The 19869-nt window shown below is 40.1% G+C and overlaps 3 protein-coding genes across 6 annotated transcripts in view; 2 read left to right on the top strand and 1 right to left on the bottom strand.

The window, feature by feature from the left end:
• The window catches only part of hmgxb4b (HMG box domain containing 4b), an 8640-nt gene extending 5879 nt beyond the window's left edge, over nt 1–2761 (top strand). The window contains exons 5-8 of one of the 3 annotated variants that reach the window (XM_005748912.2): nt 488–544; nt 642–1013; nt 1800–1922; nt 2581–2761. In XM_005748912.2, coding sequence (XP_005748969.1) covers nt 488–544; nt 642–1013; nt 1800–1922; nt 2581–2625 — 597 coding nt within the window. In that variant the 3' untranslated portion in view covers nt 2626–2761. Of the gene's footprint in view, nt 1–487; nt 545–641; nt 1014–1799; nt 1923–2580 lie in introns of those variants that run through there. The other 2 variants (XM_013914876.1, XM_013914875.1) reach the window with 2 other exon arrangements.
• Nucleotides 2587–9272, top strand: LOC102215987 (uncharacterized). 2 transcript variants are annotated; one of them, XM_005748914.1, is made up of 8 exons: nt 2587–2621; nt 5110–5444; nt 5664–5774; nt 6042–6164; nt 6544–7006; nt 7120–7179; nt 7272–7612; nt 7787–9272. In XM_005748914.1, exons 2-8 carry the CDS (start codon nt 5112–5114, stop codon nt 9245–9247), a joined length of 2892 nt encoding a protein of 963 aa, XP_005748971.1. In that variant the 5' UTR covers nt 2587–2621; nt 5110–5111; the 3' UTR covers nt 9248–9272. The 2 variants fall into 2 exon arrangements, with proteins under 2 accessions (XP_005748971.1, XP_005748970.1); XM_005748913.1 differs by lacking the exon at nt 2587–2621 and adding an exon at nt 4005–4197.
• A 3665-nt stretch (nt 9273–12937) lies between these two features.
• On the bottom strand, nt 12938–19823 carry lyl1 (LYL1 basic helix-loop-helix family member). The gene is made up of 5 exons (XM_005748911.1): nt 19556–19823; nt 19295–19455; nt 16692–17547; nt 14830–14927; nt 12938–14334 (listed from the first exon to the last, which is right to left on the bottom strand). Exons 3-5 carry the CDS (start codon nt 17453–17455, stop codon nt 13790–13792), a joined length of 1407 nt encoding a protein of 468 aa, XP_005748968.1. The 5' UTR covers nt 17456–17547; nt 19295–19455; nt 19556–19823; the 3' UTR covers nt 12938–13789.
• Between the last annotated feature and the right edge of the window lie 46 nt (nt 19824–19869).

Raw genomic sequence — 19869 nt, 5'->3', positions numbered from 1 at the left:
TTGTTGGGTTTTTTTCTCTGTATCTATGAAGCGCCTTGAGGCGACTTATGTTGTGATTTGGCGCTATATAAATAAAATTGAATTGAATTGAATTGAATTTTACCGTCGTTGTTGCTAACGACAACTCATAAAAACATGCGCTTGTCCGTCTTTAGTGTGGTTATATAAAATATATAAGAAAGAGAGAACTTTAAGAAATTAATATAGCCACTACAGTGACCATCAAAACAATGAAAAAAATATTGCCGTAAAGAGTTTATTTTGCGACAACACGAAACAAACGATAGCGTAAAATGAAACGATAGACGTTTTTATATCGTCATCCGATATATATCGTTATATCGAACAGCCCTAACAGACACATCCAAATATTTTTCTTTTTACCCACCATGGTTACATTTTTTTTTTTCACATCTTTATCTATCAAAACAAAAAACAGGACTTTATCCTTTTACTTCTAACCTTGTGGCTACTTCTTTCTTTCTAGCGTATCCAAGAAAACTTGTTGCATCCATGTTTTAATGCAGAGGGAAACATTAGTCTGGTAATGTTTTGTAATTTATGATTTATAGCCAAGTACTGTATATCTCCCAATCTCACATTTAATCATTACGTTTTGTATTCCTTTCGTTTTCTTTCAGAGGAGTCCAGGTCCCATGATGGAGTACTTGGTGTATCTTAATAGCCAGCATTATGGGGCAGATTGTCCCAGTAACGGACCTGCCAGCCCCTCTGTCTCTCCAGTAGGCAACTGGCCTCGTCACTCTACACCCATTCCTAGTTCACTGACAGCTATTTCTACTACTGTTAGCTCCACGATGACTAGCTTCATGACTGATTCATGTAGTCCCATTGGTTTTATATGTGGTGTCACTACTTCAGCCACAGACCCTCTAATGTCCACCCCCAAGAGTCTCTGCTGCTCTGACCAGGATCCTGCCAGTGCTGCAGCTTACCTTCACCTCCTGGGAGAATCGTTATCCCTGATTGGACACCATCTCCAGGAGACAGATGTGAGTAGATTCAATTGAAAAAAATCTTTTTATAAGACACTTAATGTCTTTTGTTCATCTCTCACATGTATTCTTCATCTTGCTTGTATAAATTCAGAAACGAGGGGTAATAGTGGTCCCAGAACTACTTTATATCGTTGCTAATCAGAAGAAAACATAGAAGAGATTTTGATCTTAAACAGATACTGTGAAGGCCTCGATAGTTGGAGTGTATCCCAAGATAGTTGGTGGGAGTTGAAACATTATACAGTCCTACAACGTGGTGCTTTCTTTATCTTTTTCTGTCTATATTCCAAACTGGTTCACAGAGGCCTGTTTTCACAAAGCGAGTTTAACATAGCCAAGCTATCTTTCCCTTATCTAGATTAACTTGTTTTAACATTGGCAATCAGGATAAACGGTCACATGAGGCTGGTTATCAACTTGTTACGCTAACCTAGGGTGAAAAATGTTGGCAGTCTCTAACCAGTCACTATTATAGATAAGTGTACTGTCAGCAGAGTGACTCATTTTACAAAGGAAGATGAAACAATAGTGTGCGAAAAAATATCAAGAGGTTAAACTGACTGAAAAGCAATAAAGCTGCTACAGACGAAGCAGTGCTCTAAGAGAGTGTGTGTGTGTGTGTGTGTGTGTGTGTGTGTGTGTGTGTGTGTGTGTGTTTGGGGGGTGGTCATGTAGTATTAAAAGTTTGCTCATTACACGGTTTTATTAAGACTACTGGAAAGCATGCAACTTATTCATTGCACTATAGGGTGATACAGGGCTCTCTGTGCATCTCTGCAGAAAATGGTGTGCATGTCGAGTAGTTTGTCTCTACTCTTGGACTCTCTATTGTGTGCTATGGCTCCACTTACCGGCCTCACTATGCACATACCAGAGCTGAGGAGCTGCACACAACACACACTGGTAAGCATTGCTGCCAATTTATGGTGCATACACATCATATCCTTTACATGTTGTTATGTGTACATGCTTTCACCTTGGTGAAATTATTGTAGTGAACTTCCAGTATGTTGTTTGTTAAAGGAAAAACGCCTGCAGATTTATGCTTTACTTTGTTGACACAATGCCGCTGTTATGAATGAAACTTGTGGTATTGACAAAGTCCAATAACTGTAGCGGTACTTATCCTGTCAGTGCTTATTGTTCAGCATTGATTTATTTGTTGTTCCACTAATCAAAGCTGCTGTCAAAATGTACTGTTTGTACTATAATACCTATTCTAAACATCTTGAATTTGCACCTAACAAATGCCATTTAAGCCAAAGAGAAATATTTATCCAGGAGAGATTTAATCAAAAAAGGGAAAAACTCATTTCAAAAGGTTAAAAATAATACCAAGGAATAAAACGCAAATGTTTACAAACAACTGAAGCTACAGTGTAAGCATTGTAACCCATTCCATAGACTCAACAAAACTAAACAAGTTTGCGGTAATTTTATTGTTTTATTTGGACATGTGCTCCTAAATGCACTTTATTATTATATCGTTGCAATCAGCATTTTTGCTTCCTCTTTCCTTGATTTTCTTTCCTTTGTGAATGCTTTTCTTGTTTGTTTAAAGGCCTCCACCTTGGATAACATTGCGTATGTGATGCCTGGCCTGTGAGTAAAAGGAGACCCCTACTGGCTCTACACAGCAATGATAACCTGAAAAAAATTTTCTGGTAGTTGATACTTGAAAAGTAAGAGTTTTGTGTTATGAGAATTTGCCTGCACTTTGAACTTTGAAGTGAACTTTTTTTCAGAAGGACATTTTTTTTTTGTTAATTACATATGTTAATTATGTTTAAAATGCAAATTAAATGCCTTGCATTAGATAAGATTTTTGAACACTCTGCTTTTTAAATTAATTGAATAGTGATAGAGATGACTTGTGTACTTGGAAAACATTAGAAGTAGTGGGTAATTCACAGTAGAGATCAGGCATCACATATTTACATTTGCCTGGTAACTCAATAATAAATGTACATGAATACCATCTTATGTTTTGTTTGTACAAAATGGGTATGTATAGTCAACTTAAATATTCTTACAAAATGTTCTTGATGAGATGAGAAAAAGCTGGTTTCTTGAACATGACAATGAATTCATTGTACTCGGATGTCATCCACAGTCACCAGGTCACAATTCAGTAGTCACATCCTGGATGTGCAGCCAACAAATCTGCAGCAGCTGTACAATGCGATCATATCAATATCGACCAGAAACTATGAGAAATATTTCCAGCAACTTGTTGACTCTTTGCCATGCAGAACCAAGGCAAGGGGGTCCAGCCAAGTACTAGCAAGTGGGAATACAAGAAAATATTTGAGGATGAAGCTGTGGGGATGTGTGCAAATCTGTAAATATTACCCAGCTACTTTAATCACAGCCATGAATATATGCTGAAAGAGCAATTTTCTTGTTTTGCAAATTACTGAAAACAGGTTAACATTTGAATCCTTAATGACTAAGTGTTAGTGACATTAATCAAGAGGTCTGTTTGTAATTACTTTGATGTTGAAATGAAACTTAACAGCTCTTACTCATATGGAAGGCCATGAAGGCTTGAAGTTTTATGCTTCAAGATTCTGTAGGAAGAAAAGTTATTTTATTATTATTATTATTTTATTTAAAATTTTCCATTCGTGTAACACACAAAAGAAGCAGAATAATGTTCCTCTTGCATTTATTCTGTCTTTACATTGTAACTTTGTTTGTCTGTGACAAGCCTTCATGCTTTAGTTTCTTTCTGGTTATGACAGCAATATATTTACAGACCTGGTTGACCAGGTAATATCCTTAGCAACTACAAACCATGAAGGACACCTCCTTTAACAGATCTCTATGAGTTTTGACATATCATAGGTGTGGTAGTTAAAACTATCTTGGAACGATTCCCAGTGGCAGCTGGTTATACTGCCTCCACCCCAGGTTGGAATGCTTAGCAACCTACAAACTGAGAAACCTGTTGTATCAAAAAATATATTTACGAGTGCGCTCATGTATGAATGTGTTTAAATTTGGGAGTGGCTCAGGCGAGACACCTCATCTGAGCAGACAGCTTTTGCCAGTCGACTGGGAACTAGCATGTACTGAAGTTGTCTGCGTGAGAAATATAACCCGGTGCCAACCAAAAAAACTCAGTATTGACACAAGACAACACATGAACGCAACTTTGTAGACCTTAAACTCTTGAGTAAGTATTCGTCTTGTTGCTTAAATTGTTGTTGTAAGATTGTTTTGGTGTAAGAGACTTAATTGTTAAATTAGTTAATGTTATGCACTTGTTGATTAATTGCAATCATATTAGGTTTCTTAGTTGTATTACTTTAATTACTGAAATTACATTGAAATTACTACATTGTTGATATATAATGTGTCATATTTGAGGAAATAGGTTGTTAGGTTAGCTCAAACTACATCCAGAAACTCAAACTATTTATTACAGTTTCAGCAATAGATTCACGCCTAATTTAGAATTTGTGCCAAAGCAAGTATACTTATGAAGTACAGCACTATTTGAAATGCTTCATCAACTCTCGTTGCTGTTTGTTCAGTATGGATTTGGTTTGTACCTTTTTGCATATATGAGTCCAGGCAGAATGTTGTTTGACAGGAATGGCAAGGTGTGGTATCAAACGCTGAGATGAAATTGATGTGACCCACAATCATTTCCAGTGAAACTACCAGTGAATTACTTTAGTTTTTGTTCATTCATGCACAACAAGGAACTGTAGGTATCCTGTGTGCAGAGAGACTCGTGTGGGAATAGAGGAGAAAGATTTCAAGTTAAGTTTAAGATGGCATTTTATCCGTTTCTGTTAAGATTGTATGATTACTTGATGCTTAAAATAGTAACTTGACTGATAAAATCTGCCTAGCTGAACCTGCTCAGCTGATCCAGTTGTCTGTTTTCCAGGTTTATTTGCATGTAAAGTTATGTGTGAGTTTGTCTAGGCAAAACCTAACAATAAAACCTAGTATTAAAAGACAGCTTTTATTTTGGTTGGTTGGTGTAGCTTCCTACAAATAACGCAGGTGATATACTGTCCTCAATTTCTCTCTTTTGTTTTTTTGGACTCCTTCCTGTTTCCTTTATTCATGTCAGGGATGGGTGAACACTACAGAGAAAGCTACTATGGATCCTCGTCTTCAGACCTGAGATTGCTTCTTTTGGGGAATATCGGATGTGGAAAGACAGCATTAGCGGACACTATCCTGGCCCAGCTTTCCCCCATTTCTCCCGGTGCCTCCAGGAGCTGCCAGCTACGGCAGGGCTTCATTGAAGGCAGGAATGTGACCCTGGTGGAGGCACCGAGATGGTACTGGAGTGGTGGCAAGATGGAGGACGGTGTCAAAAAGGAGACACAGCGAGCAATGACTCTGGTACCACCAGGCTCACATGCTATTTTGCTGCTGGTGCCTGTTAACCAATTCACAGAGGTTAGTCTTGGCTTGCCCGTTAGTGATGTCATCTGTTGCTCAACTTTGTTGAAGTTGCAGTCTGTAATGTGTACTCAATAAAAAAAAATGTCTGTCTATCAAATTACAGTGGAAAAAAATGTGTTCCAAATATACAAGTTACAGATGTTCTGAAACATCTCCATAACAAGCAGTAACCAGTTTAGATCCATTTTTCCTCTTTGCCTTTTCCCCACGCAGGTGGAGACACGTGTGCCTGCAGAGTTGGAGGAATTGTTTGGACAGGAGGTGCTGGACCACACCATGGTCATACTGACCTGTGGGGACTACTTGATGGGAAAAACAGTGGAGGTATGAGAGGTGTTCACCTACCCTCTCTTTAAGCTGATCTTTATAAAGCAGGAAAGTCACTTAGTACCACTATAAAACGGCATAGTTTCACCTATTAACTTACGACCTGGCCCCTTATTTATAAATAAATGTTGTCTCGTGTTGGGTTTTGTAAATATGCTGTCAGTAATATTTTAGATGGTTATCTTATTCTTGGAGTATAACATATAGGAGTGATGCAAATCATTGCAGGTATAAATTCACACAAGCTGCATTGTTTTCTCACAGGAGTACCTGCAGAAAGAGCACCCAGGCCTGAGGCAGGTAATTGAGGGTTGCGGAGGACGGTACCATGTCATCAATAATCGTCAGCGACAGGACAGGGACCAGGTCCGTGAGCTGCTGGAAAAGGTATGAAGTAGGAGTGAAAAACAGTTATCAAAAAGCAACATTCCTCAAAGGGTTTGTCTGATTCAGTAAAAGTGTGAGCGTTCGTGCCCTCACACATTTTATCATTTGGATGAGACTTCCTCATTGCTTAAGTGCATTGAATTTTTTAAATACTCTATAGGTTGGAGCTTTTTGTTTTAATGGTTTCTTTAAGACTACTGAGCAAGTACGCATGCATGCATGCTGTTTTTCCAGGAACGCCTAGTTTCACATCACACCCTGCTGTAGTCTGGACTGGTTTGAATATTAGCGACGATTATGATTGTTTTCTAACTGTGACTCACAAAACAGAGTTAAAGTTCCTGCAATAAGTTACTATTGTTTGTTTATTTATCTACAGGTGGACAATATGGCGCGGAAAAACGGGTTATACTACATGAAAACAGTCCAGGATAGAGAGCTGGAAAAACGGGTGAAAGAAAAAAAGGAGCAACTTATGGAAAGTTTCAGGGTTCAAAAGGAAGAGAAGAAAAAGACCCACACATCATCTTATACCCCAAACACAGAAAGTCAAGAGGAAGAGTACTTCAATGCCATTTCAAGAGAGAGAAGGAGGAGGCAGGAAGAAAAGGAGGGAATGGTGGAAGGAGTTAAGGTGAGCCAGGTGTCCAATGAGTATGTCAGTGCCATATCAACAGAATCAAGGAGGAGAAGAGAAGAAATGGAGGAAATGGTGGAAGGAGTTAAGGTGAGCCAGGTCTCCAGTAGCCTTTATTCAACTCCAGCTCTAGAGCGACAGCCATCCTCCGAGCTCTGTGATACCGGGGAGTTAAAAAGGATACCCAGTTTCAAACTGAATCGAGGTAAATGCCACTAACCGTGTGCTGTCCTCCATTATTGTACCCTGATTCATTCTTTTAGAAGACTTAAAAAAAAAAAAGACAAAAGTGAGCAAAACTTGCTTTTTCCCCACTAGATGGAGCTATACTCTCCCAAATGTCAGAGGATAAATCAACTCAAAAAGTGATCTCTACTTGTAAGTCAAAGGACTTCACTCTCTCATATGTCACTATCAGCACTTCACTTCTTAATACGTCACTGACTCTGATTTTTACCTGATGGTTTCAGTTCACCACAGAATTAACAGCTTTGAAGAGAGATCACCCGAGGTTTCGCCTACCACTACTCCTCTTTCGCCAGTCTTCTCCTCTTCCTTCCCCTCCTCACCAACTTTTGCTGCCTCTCCTTCCTTGATCTCCTCATCCAGCTCAACCCCTTCTTCCCCCTCATTGTCCTCATCCTCATCTTCTCCGGAGCTTCGTCTGGTGTTGCTTGGAAGATCTGGATCAGGGAAGAGTGCAGCTGGCAATGAAATACTGGGGCAGGAAGCCTTTGAGTCACGTCCAGACAGCCTCATAGCAATCACACAATGGTGTGAGAAAAAGAAGGCATTGGTTAAAGGAAGAAGGGTTAGTGTTTTGTTTTTGTTTTTAAGTTACTAAGATGTCTTTTTTTTCTATTTATCTCAACATACACCCATTACAATATCTCAAAGAATAAAGTGTTTCATACTCTCTTCTTGTTTTGTTGCTTTTGATAATAGCTCTTTACATTTTTGCATGCATTTTCTCTGTCACCTGCAGGTGGCAGTGGTGGATACTCCAGACTGGTTCAATTCAGAGCGCACTCCAGATGAGGTGCGAGCTCAGATCTCCTCCTGTGTGGCTCTGTCCAGTCCCGGCCCGCATGTCTTCCTCTTTTGTGTTCCCTTAGACCAGCCTGCAAAGACCGAGCTGCAGGCTCTTGCGTCACTAGAGGCTGTTTTTGGGCCTGAAGCAGTCTGGAGACACACTTTGGTCCTCTTTACTTATGCTGATCGTCTCAGGGCAAGTGGGAAGGCCAAAAATAAGAACATTGAGGCATACATTGCTGGTCAGCGAGGAGATTTGTTAAAGATTGTGGAGAAATGTGGGGACAGATTTCATGTTTTGGAGACAGAAAGAGGTGGGGAAGAGAAGAGCAATGTTGCCGACCTGCTAGAAAAGGTGGAGCAGACAGTGAAGGAGGCCGGGGGGCAGTATTATTCTTGTCCTGCTTTTCAGGAGGCCGAGAACAGAGTGAGGCAGAAACAGCAAGAGATGGCAAGAGAGAAACGAGGTGAAAACCTAGCAAGAGTAGAGGATGTTGGCCCGCTCAGCTCTGAAAGGCGAAAGCTTTATCCTTACATGCAGTCTGTTTCTGAAGTAGACGAGGAAGTGACGGAAGATGATATTGAGAAAACAAGGGATGAGGCCGAGATGAGTGTAAGTACTACAAATATTGAGAGTCTTCCTCCAATTACACTTTCGACCATATCCCCTTCACTACTTAGTTCCATAATGGAGAAGATGAGCACGGGTGCAAAGAATTTACCCAAGCTGTTGGCAGATAGCTCTGTGTGGGTTGGAGAGGGAGCACAGAGGATGAAAGATAGTGGAATGTGGGAAAAAGTTGGCACTAGTGCACAAAGTGTCCAAAAGATGGTGGTTGATAGTTCTGTGTGGGAGAAGGTAGGAGTTACTGCAGGAAATCTCTCCAAAGCAGTAGGAAATAAAGTTCCCAAGGTAGTGGTAGATGGTTCTGCGTGGGTGGGATCTGGAGCAAAAGCAGCGGCTGCAAGTCCAATGTGGGAAAAAGTGGGTTCAGGGGCCAAAGTCATGGCAGAGAGTTCCATGCGTGTCGGGGCTGGAATTGGAGCTGGGGCAAAGAATTTGGCACAGAGTCCCGTGTGGGGAAAAGTAGGCTCTGGAGCCAAGGCAGGGGCCAAAATGGTGGCTGAGAGTTCAGTGTGGGAGAAAATTGGAAATACAGCTAAACAGGTGCCCAAAGTAGTCATTGGCGGGGCACTGCTGGGTCTGGTGCTCGGTGTGCTTTTGGGCGGTGTGATTGGCGGAGCTGTTGGGGCAGCTGCTGGATCTGCAGTAACAGAGGTGGGCAGGCGAAAACTCAGCAAGAGAAGCACAACAGAGAAGACAGAAGACGCTGCAAGAAACGTTGACAGAACAGTAAACAAGAACATCGATGCAGTGAGAAAACGGGGAGAGAATTTTTTGAAAACTGAATGAAGGACTGACAGATGTTTGTATATAAAATGTATAGCAAATGTAAAAGTGCTTTTTTTTTTCTTGTGAAATAATATTTTCAGCTTTTTGACTGCTGTGTAATTTTTGAGGCATAAAATACTTTAAAATGAATTTGATTTGAGACGATTATAACTTCAGTTTATCGCTACATGTTTTATTGAGACACTCGATAAGTACAGACGAGTGTGACATTTATTAATAGATGAGTTACACATATTGATATTGAAGCAATAATATATAAATGAAAATACTTTTCTGAATGTTGATACATGTTTGCAAGACATCAAAATATGCAAAGGAATGATAAAACGTATGACTATTTTTGATAATGTCAAAGGTAGTGATTTAACAAAACGAGTGACTAAAAAGAGTATTAAAATCTGTATATTGATGGAAATTCTGTAAATCATACCCTGAATTGGTCACAGTGTTTTTTGATTAAAAGTTGTCATCAGAAAGTCATTGCATTTTTGTGTGTTTTTGGTGCTGAACCACAGAGCATGAAAAATTCTTTACGAAAATTTTTGATTTAACAACAATAGACAGTTTTTCACTTTTTAACCTTTATATACTGAATTTGGTTTCACGTTTATGAAATCTTTGACAGTATTTTCAGCAAGCGAAACCTGCTTCATGACTACAAACATTATGACATTACTTCTCACGTTCAGGTTTAGGCCGTAATGAATGTGTCAAATTCAGTTCAGTAAGAGATTTTGCATTTGTAATTATTTATTATAGCATCAGAGTATAGTTACTTTGCATCTAGCTTGAGTTCATCCTGCTGCTTTTATAAATTGACAAGTGATATTTTTCTCCCTGTAGCCTACAGGTGGATGCTGGGGGTGGAGAGTTTGAAAAAACAGGCAGCTATGCAGAAGAGCAGAGGTATTGACCGTAAAACGATTTTACCTGTGTAAGACTTAACACAGATCAAATTGTATGCTAGAACTATGAACCCTATTGCAAAAAAAGGGACAGAGTTTAAGATTTAAATTAAAAAAAAAAAAGTTTGGAAATGTTAAACTAAATTTATTCACAACAGAAGGCAGAGAACAAATGGTTAAACTGCAATGTCCAAGTCCTATCTTGTATATAATTTTAGCTTCTCAGCAGTCATGTGTCTTCTTTGTCATATTTTTTGTTTCATTATGTGCCAAATGTGTTTGTGAAAGCACCCAGCCTCTCCTAGTAAATCATGCTGTTGTAACAGATGCTGTATGCATTTATCGCAGCTTGTTGAAATATGCGATGGCTTCCCTGGAAAAAAGATGTCATCTGCATGGAAGCATATATTGTTCTAAAAGCCACGTATACCTTTTAGAAATCAGCCATTTCCGTGCACACTAATGCAACCCCATACCATCAGAGATCCAGGCTGTTGAACTGAGGCCTGATAACAAGCCAGATGGTTCCTCTCCTCTTTGGTCTTGAGGATGTAGCATCCTCAAAAAGAATTTAAAAATAAGATTTGTGTAACCACAGATCAGTTTTCCACTTTGCCTCAGTTTATTTTCAATGAGCTTTGGCCCAGAGAAGATGGCAGTGTTTCTAGATCATGTTTGCATATGTCTCCTCCTTTGCATGATTTAGCTCTAAGCTGCATTGTGGATGGCACAGTGAACTGCGCTCAAAGACGATGGTGTCTCTTCTTGAGCCCATGACAGAGTCATGCCTGTATTTAATGCAGTGCTGCCTGAGAGCCCAAATGTCATGGACATCTAATATTAATTGTTGGCCTTGACAGAGATTTCTCCAGATTCTTAGACTCGTTTGATTCCATGTAGCGTAGATGATCCAAAGTCAAGTTTATGTTGATGAACATTTTTCTGAAATTGTTGTTTGTAGATGCAGTTTTTTGCTGATTAGTAAACATGAGCCCATCTTTGCTTCTGAGAAACTCTGAGAAACAGATGGTGTTTTTATACACATTCATGTAACTGTCCTATTTTCAGTGTTCCTCCAGCAGTGTCTTTTTAGGAATGCTTAATTTTCCAGCCTTTTGTGGCCCCATCCCAGCTTTTTCGGATGTGTTGTGGAGATTAAAATAAGATAATATTTTTCTCAAAATAGTAAAATCTCAGTTTTTTTGATCTGTTTTCTGTTCTCTTGTGAATATGTGTTTATGACATTTGCAAATCACTATTTTTTTGTTTGTTTACATTTTACGCCACATCCCCAAATCTTTTGGAATTGTGTTTATAGTTTGCAGAATTCACTCCGTTTATTGGATTTATTTACGTAAGTGTGTGTGCTTCTGGTCGTAAGAGGGACACAACTGAGGGTGGGAGGAGGAGGTAGGGTGGAGGCACTGGCATTATCTCTAAGTCCCAGGCTGGCTAGCATCACCCTGCGCGGCCTCCTGTATCAGAAGTCGAGAAGGTTGACATCCCAGCAGTTTGAATTACAATTTTGAGGGTTTATTTCCTGAACTGTACTGTGCAGCCATAAAAATATTTTTGAATAAATAACAGTAGTAACAATAGTAATAATACATTTCAACAGTTTGCTTTTTTATCGGGACAAGCTTACAAGATAAAACGGGTTAATGTCTAACCCATAAATCATATATTGTTAAACAACTCAAATAAATCTAGTGTGTTATCCAAAAAATCTTTGAATAATTCAATTTGTACAACTGCAAAGTGACACACAATCTTTAATTTGCATGACCCCTGCTTCACTCTGTAATCCTCTCTGAGGTTTCAGAGTGAAGCAGGGAGGAGAAGGCCCAGCTTAGCACAGCCGAGTGGGCAGATGCAGTCACAGCAATGTTGTGAAAGCAGTTCTTCCTGTTGTATGATCCTGAAACCAAGTGTACAGGGCTTCCCAGGGCACCCTGGTGGCTGTTTTCTCTTTCTTTTCCTCCTCCTATCTTCCCTTCTTCTATGCAGCGGTTGCTACCCCACACATCCAAACACCCATCAAACATGGTACAGTCACACCGCCACCACCCAACCTCCAGGAAACTCGTTGGCCGTAAATGAGACAGCACTAACTGTAAGCGTTTCCTGGCCAATTGATAGACAGACACCCGCACCACGGCAACAGCTGCAAGCCCCCTCCCTCCCGAACACTTTTCACTTTCCTCCACCATTCTGAACCCCATCTTCAACCGCATCCCACATCCACCCTGACTTTCCGCAAACGCAACCACACACGAAAAAATTGTTGCCTTCACAGTTTTTTCCCTTGTTCTTCAACATATAACGCACATACATGCACACACTGTCTTCATTTTAATTCACCACAAATTTGCTTGTGATCACAAATTGTGCCTATAATGTTGTATTGTATTGTCAGACTGGGCATTCATCTGTAAATCCTCCACCAGTATAAAAATGCTTTAAAGTCTGCTTCTTGGGAAAACCTCATTGCCTTGTGGAAAACATTTGTTTTTCGGTTTGCTGGACTTGCTACAGGAATGGCAGGGCAACTGTAGATCCATGTTCTCGCTGTCACGTCACTCACTAGTTTTATTTTTTGACTTGTGTTGTTTATGGCTTCCATGCTGAAACACTATTGTCAGTCATCTGTCATTCTGGTGAACAGCACACGTGAACAGCATGGAGTTGTGCTTTGGCTACTCGCGCTGACAGCTTTGTTATGGACAAACAGAAGGACACATGACTTACGTGCAGATTTTTCAAAATAAAGTTAAAAGAAGCGAACTTCCAATCACCATAAACCATTTTAATCTCATAATCTAGCAGTTTGGTCATTGTGTTCATTTTATGCTACTTACTGGTCAGTTTGAGCATACACAAGTATGCTAAACCGAGAGCGGCAAAACATTTGAATGTGTTGAGAAATCGTGCTGACATAGAGCAGTCTTTGGAGCGCAGTAAGAGGATGTCAAATAAGGAACAGCAAACTAAAACACACTTTATTTCTGTCTCTTACAAGTGTGTCACAATGTCAGGGCGGAACTATCGGCCCTGCTTTTCAGACAATTAGAGCAGCGAGGACATTAAGAAACGGCAACGTCAAATCACCACTGCATGCAATGCATTTCTCTGCAAGTTACCGTAACTGCACTGAGGCAAGGCTGATTATTTACATGTAAACTTCAGAGACTGACAAAATATTTGATTTTCATTGCTTTTTTCTGACAGATCTTCCATTTTTATCCATTTGCTAAGAAGATTTTAAATTCCCCGGATTACCTTTATAAGCACGTGTAATCAGGGCCCTGTTCGTGTCTTTCTTCTTCTACTGTTTTAGTTGTATAATGTTTATTAAAGGATCATTGTTACCATATTTGGATATGAAGCTGGTTTGAGTGTTCTGTTAAGTTTCATGTCTCAGCCTTCCTCAAAGCACAGTTTGGTTTTTCACTAAATGACAGCTTCACAATCAACATTGCCAGAAAAGACAAAGAAGCTCTCAAACCTGCAAAATTCATTTTAAAAAATCCCTCTTTTTTTAAAAACTTATTCACACCTTTCTGCAATTGATCAAACACTTTTGATATCTCCGTCTCGGCCTGGCATTTAAACTCCCAGTGTTTACTGCCTTTTGGTGTCACCGCTCATCATTCGATGCTGCCACCATCCCTATCTGACTCTTGACCTTTCCCAGAATGCCTTGGGTAACCACAGAGGTCTTAGCACCAAAGCTTTCTTCACTGTCTGTGTCTCCATAGCAACTGGACGTTGCTGGGGAATTAACCAGGGCACTGATTGAGTCAGTTGAGTCTCTGTCTCTGTGGGCTAACGCCAAAGCGGGACGGGCTGACGCAGGCAGGGCAGAGTGGGATGGTGGCGGAGTGTCGCACTGAAAATGAGGGTTCAGTTTTTTGCCTGCCAAACCAGGAGCCATGCTCTCATCCTCCACATCATCCTCAGCCGAGTCCCTGCTCTTGTCTTGATCCTGGTCATTGAGCAGTGTGACCAGGAAGTTGATGTACTTCACGGCCAGGCGGAGGATTTCGTTCTTGCTGAGTTTCTTGTCAGGTGGGTGCGTGGGAATGAGTTTCCTCAGCTCCGAGAAAGCCCCGTTGACGTTCTGCTGTCGCCAGCGTTCACGGCTGTTGGTGAAGACGCGGCGGGCGAGTTTTTGGGGAGGGCCTGTTAAACACACATAAACACAGATTTAGTCCAAAAGGTTGTTTTTTTTTTAACAAATCCTTCAAATCATCACCAACTTTTTTTTAAAATAACTTTGCTAACAAAAGGGGGAGGGGATTAATTAGACTTTGGAAGAATATTAAATATTTGTGATCCATTTTTAACGATTAGATTCCTCTGCAGGAGGTTTTGGGCCATGAGCTGGTTTTCAGTTCCAAAAAAAGTGGCATGTGGTGCCAGGGGTATATTCCTATACCCATGGCAGGATATAGAAAAGCACTGAGAGATGGACTAGCAAATTGTGGAAGTATGTTTTTCTCACAGGATGTGATGGCAGTGAAAAAAAGTACATAACATTGCCACATACTCTTTAAATAGTTTAAATATATGCCTTCATCTCCAAAATGTGGACATCAATTTCCCCAAATTACAGTTCAAAACATTCAAACAATAATTATCTCCATAATAGTGTCGCATGTACACACAGAAACTCACATTCATTCATCTCCATCTCAAAGTGCGAGGAGGGTCTCCTCTTGATGCGGTTGTTGCTGATGACACCATAGCTTCCTCCTGAAGAACCCAGGTACGAACTAGAAACACAAACACTATGTGAATCATTTGTGGGATCGTATTTACAGTCAAACAAGTAAAAATAAGCTACATATAAATAAAAACAAGACACATATAAGGTTGTTTTGGCATTTCGTCCTCCTTCCTATAGCAACTGAATAGGGAGAAATCATAAAGAGTGGCTAAAGAAGGCAGGAACATGGTGGAAGCCATTAATGGAGGTGTGAATGTGAGTGGTGGCGTTGATTGAGTGTGCATGCAGAGTTTTAACCCAATCTCATTAAGCTTGGTTACTAGCTGATTCTACTTCAGGGGGGATGAAATAGATCAATGCTTCCTGCTACAAACAAACCAGAGAGGAAAGGGGAGAGAAGCTTATTCCCAGACCTCCATGACAGATGGGGAAGCCACAGATATATCCACTGTGCAAAAAAAGTCCCACTTTTTCTACTCTTCTGTGAGAAAACTGTGTAGAAAATGCCGTTTGGAGTAGAGAATAGAGGAACAGTAGGAGGGCTTTGATAAAGACTGCAAATTAATGCCTTTCTTCACAGGAGTAAAAGAAGAGCTGCCAGTTGCTCGGGCCCAAAAAGAGCTTTAAGAGTTCTGGTTTGCTTCCTTTTGTCAGTTTAAGGATTAAAATTAGCTGTAATTAAAACTGGATGTATAGTTTAGAAAAGTGGTATATTCAAGTAAAGGTTTTTTACTTGGCTGCTAAATGCACACACACAAACACGCACACACACACACACAAAGAAAAAAAACATTCACTGATTCAATTTGTGTTCGGTAACCAAAAGGTCTGCTGGGTAAATTTAGCGTGAGAAATGTGAGGTCCCTTCAAAACAGCACACATCCTGCTGTCATTTTCACATAACAGCGCAGCACAGCGGCTATTAATCATGATGGGAAGTCGAGAAATCCGAGCAGTTGAGGTTTTATCTGAAACTTGGCATTGCAGCGAGAAAAGTGGCATCATCCTCGATAGCAGCATGTCAGGAAGCTGTACTGTAGTGAGTTTTATAGTTTAGTTGTCCGCATCTGTTTGCAGGCTTTTTCGAAAGGAAGTCAATGAGTGTGCGATACTTTATTTTACATAATGTTCCAATTTATGCGATGGTTATTTTACATAATTTATAACTTTTTCATTTTACCTCTAGAATTATTTGCTTCCAATGAAGCAAATTCATTCAATAAACATATTCATGCACTGCACTGATCATTTTAACCACACTGTCAGCAAATGTTGCCGTTTTTAATCGAGCAGATAAAAGGTAGCATTACAAATATGCATTTTTCTTCTTCTTCTTCTTCTTTTTTTTTTTTTTTTTACCTTGCATCAATATTTTCTTTGTTGTGGATACTTTAGCTTTACTTGCTTTAGCCTTCAAATATATTAATTTGAAGTCAAAAGTAGGGCCTTGTCTAATGTTTGGATTACTCCAAAAGTAATTTAAAGGATTCTTTTCTTTAAAAAAAACAACAACAACAACAAACAACCAACATAATCCTGCTCAATGTTTGGAGTAGATACAGGAATTTTTGAATTGAAAGGTTTCTTTGATTGCATAGTTGCAGTCTATCTTCAGAAATTAGTGTCAAATTGAAAAAGGAAAATTGGGAGACATGATCCAGATGTTCCCCCAAAAATATCGTATACTAATCTGCATAAAGATCCAGACTCAGTTTAATCATGGTGTAGCAGCACTCAGACTGCTCTTGTTTCAAGAAGTTATAAGTGACTCACACTGTGTATGAATGAATTCAAATTTGTATAATCTCACCTAGTGAAGAAGGGGTGACCAGACAGGTACTGATGAGGCAACAGGGGCCCTGAAGAAGCAGCTGTGGGACCTACGGGACCTCCAGTAGATCCAGAAGCTCCGGGGCTGACCACAGGTAAACAGTTCAAATGGCCGCGGCGAATGTCTCCATGTGGCCCATGTAGGAGATTGGGAATTGGGTGGAGGGCAGTCAAAGGGGTATTTGGGAGTGGCAGTGGGGGCTTGCTGTGGCCAAGGCTGATAACTGGAATGTGAGGAGGAAGAGGAGAGGATGATGAGGATGAAGGGAAGGCAGCTGTGGAGGTTGGAGGGGGAAGAGGGCACGGGGAAGTCTTTGCTGGTGCCGGGAGGAGTGGAGGTGGCGAGGAAAGAGTTGGGGACCCGTTGGCTGAAGCAGCAGGAGCAGTGGTGCTCTTTGGCCCCCCTAGTTTTTCCTCGTCCTCTTCTTCCTCCGTTTCCATGGCAATGGGCTCAGGTGCAGCAGTTGTATCTGCTTGGTGATTGGTTAACACTGTGTTTGGGGTGATGAGGGCTTGTGTCGAGCCAGGAGTAGGGACATCCGTGTGTCCCTTGTGCCCTGTCTTGTTAGTGGGTTGTGGGCTGCCGATAGCATCCAAGGATGCTGACTGCTGGCTGTAGAGAGGGCTGCTATGCTCCATGGATGCACACGATGGTGAGGAGGCAGAGGATGAAGAAGAGGAGGAGGGGCGAGGTATGTCGTGGGGTGAGGCAGGCGGGCCAGTGGAGTTCAGCTTCTCCATCATGGTGGTGAAGTCTCTGAAGGAAACTCCGTCACTGTCAAGGTGTCGCTCTTCTCAGCTGCCCAGCGTGCGTGCTGCAAGTCTGTGTCTCGTCCCTGTGGTGTTTTACACGAGAGTCACTAATGTGTTTATATTCCGGCACACGCAGCTAGTCCTACAGGGCCTTAAAAATTTCTCCTGGCCTGGAGTCTTTTAACCCTTTATTTACTTTTCCTTTGTTCTACTTTTCTACAGATTTTTCAATATTTTAGCATTTCTACATACATGCATGAATTGTCCTTATTTCTCAGCATACAAGTCTTTTAACATCAGTTCAGTTTTATTTAGATTTTACAATATTATTAATTATTTCATGAATCTTCACAGTGACACCTGCTGTTACACGCTTAGGAGGTTTTCGTACAGCCTTATTACTCATGATGGCTGTTGCACAACTGTAATATAATGTAACAGAATATTGCACAATGTTCCAGTAAAGCAAATTAATTCATTTCCATGTTCAATTTAAATAAACGTACGTTTAAACGTAGTTGGATAGAATTTGTAAACTTAAATAAGGGGCTAAGGCTGTGATTAAGTCTCTGGCTCCAGCATATAAAGGAGGTGGCTCTTGCAGTTTGATGTGATGGGGAAGTCTGGTTTTTTTGTGTTGTTTTTTTTTTTTACTGTACATCCCGAGTAGCAAATTCTTTTTTGGTTTTGAACGAGTCTCTAGTGGCTTCTCTTAATAAGTCTATCCGTCTATCTGTCTGTCCACATGTATTTTGAGGATATGAGTCAAAATCCTTTTACGGACCCCAAAAGTCCCAGAACGCTGACGATTGGATTGATATCAAAGAGTCTGTTGAACAAAACAAAGGGAAAAATGGACTCAGGATATATATTTGATGTATGTTTAGCAAAGACTATAAGATATGAAAATGTGCTTAAAGGTCAGTTTGCACACGTGCAGTGCAACAGTTTCTGATAAGCTGATGCATGGCTTAAAATCTGGATTCAGTTCATCAGAAATTTATTTCAATTGTAAATTTAGAAGTTTGATGCAATTTTAAAATGTTGACATATGGCGTAAATTCATTCTTGTACTTTACAAATTGCTGCTCGTTAGTCTGTCTTGCAAAGCTTACAGCTCATGATTTTTCAGGTTTTGCAATCGCAATTGTTCCTGTTTTCTTTTCTGGTGGTCATGACTTTATTTTGGACAGTTCCGTCTTTCGCAGTGATGTGTAGGAATGACATTTGCAGCTAATTCTTTATAAATATATATTTTTTGCAGCATATCCCCAGCAGTTTGTTCACCATTGTATTGATTTTTAAATGTAAGGCCCAGCATGTTTACTTTTGAAGCACACATTTTAAAGAGGATTCGTTTTTGTAGTGAAAGACACAAAGCAATGCTTTCAGAAGTCCCCTCATTTTTTTGGTTCAATTTACAATTGTGACAAAAATGTTATTAACTCTTAAAGTTTTTTTTAAATTTTTGTTCAATATCTTTCTTTCTGGTAAGGCCACTTGTTATTTTCCTATATTGCTCGAGTAGCCAAACAGAGTGTATTATATTTTTACATAAATAAATAGATAACTGGGGGTAAAATGTTATAATTTAAATTAGGACAGAAATCAGAAATCCTATGTTTTCAAACAGTTAACTAGAATATATTGTCAATAATAGAAATATAATACATTATTAATATTTTTTAATGAATAGATACATGATGTATTGGACATCATGTATGTGTATTGTGCTATTATTACTAGTATTTAAATAAGCATTACTTCCTGCAAACTATTTGCGTACAATTTGAACAATAAGTAAGACAATAGGTAACCTTTAATACTTACATATACATTATGACATCCACTGTGGCTCGTGAGTATGGCGTACAAAATCCCTCAGAGTTCGAGTGATCGGAGAACGCACATGTATCTGCTCAGTGTCTAGCGTCCTCTCCCTCCTCCTTTAAGTCGCTCACACTCCACTGCAGCCTGTCAGCGTCTGTCAACTTATGAGGTCAGAATTGGAGCCACGCTGTCTGATACCACTGCTCATATTCTTAAACATTTATAAATAATTATAAATATTCAAAGAAAAAAAACATTTACAAAGAGAAGAAGTCAGAGCGAGGCCAAGCGACTGGGAAACGTAGATGTATGGGTTTTTTTGATTGGAAGTTGCTCCTTTGAACGAAGACACACTCAAAACGTGGAGATGGAAGGTGCGGGTCTTCGCCATCACCCCCTGTCCATATGTCAATCTCGTCTCTCTCCCTCTCTCTGTCTGTCTTTCTCTATCTTTCACCGTCCTGCCTGTCCTTTCCCTCGCTCAATCTCTTCGCCAAGAAGACACAATGCTGTCGCTGGTTGCCAGAGTTCTGGTACTGGCAAATGTGAGGTGGGAGAGAGAGTGAGAGAAGGGG

This window comes from Pundamilia nyererei, unplaced genomic scaffold, assembly GCF_000239375.1.
Source record: "Pundamilia nyererei isolate P.nyererei 1_Seehausen unplaced genomic scaffold, PunNye1.0 scaffold00234, whole genome shotgun sequence".
Lineage (NCBI taxonomy): Eukaryota > Metazoa > Chordata > Actinopteri > Cichliformes > Cichlidae > Pundamilia > Pundamilia nyererei.
The sequence above is the reverse complement of the archived record's forward strand: the minus strand, read 5'-3'. Positions and strand labels throughout refer to the sequence as shown.

Coding starts and splice junctions, on each gene's coding strand:
- lyl1 (XM_005748911.1), bottom strand. CDS start 17,455: ATGATGGAGAAGCTGAACTCCACTGGCCCGCCTGCCTCACCCCACGAC. Junction 14,928..16,691: donor GGTCACCCCTTCTTCACTAG/GTGAGATTATAC, acceptor TTGTGTTTCTAG/TTCGTACCTGGGTTCTTCAG. Junction 14,335..14,829: donor TGAGATGGAGATGAATGAAT/GTGAGTTTCTGT, acceptor TGTGTTTAACAG/GCCCTCCCCAAAAACTCGCC.
- LOC102215987 (XM_005748914.1), top strand. CDS start 5,112: ATGGGTGAACACTACAGAGAAAGCTACTATGGATCCTCGTCTTCAGAC. Junction 7,007..7,119: donor CAGTTTCAAACTGAATCGAG/GTAAATGCCACT, acceptor TTTCCCCACTAG/ATGGAGCTATACTCTCCCAA. Junction 7,613..7,786: donor CATTGGTTAAAGGAAGAAGG/GTTAGTGTTTTG, acceptor TGTCACCTGCAG/GTGGCAGTGGTGGATACTCC.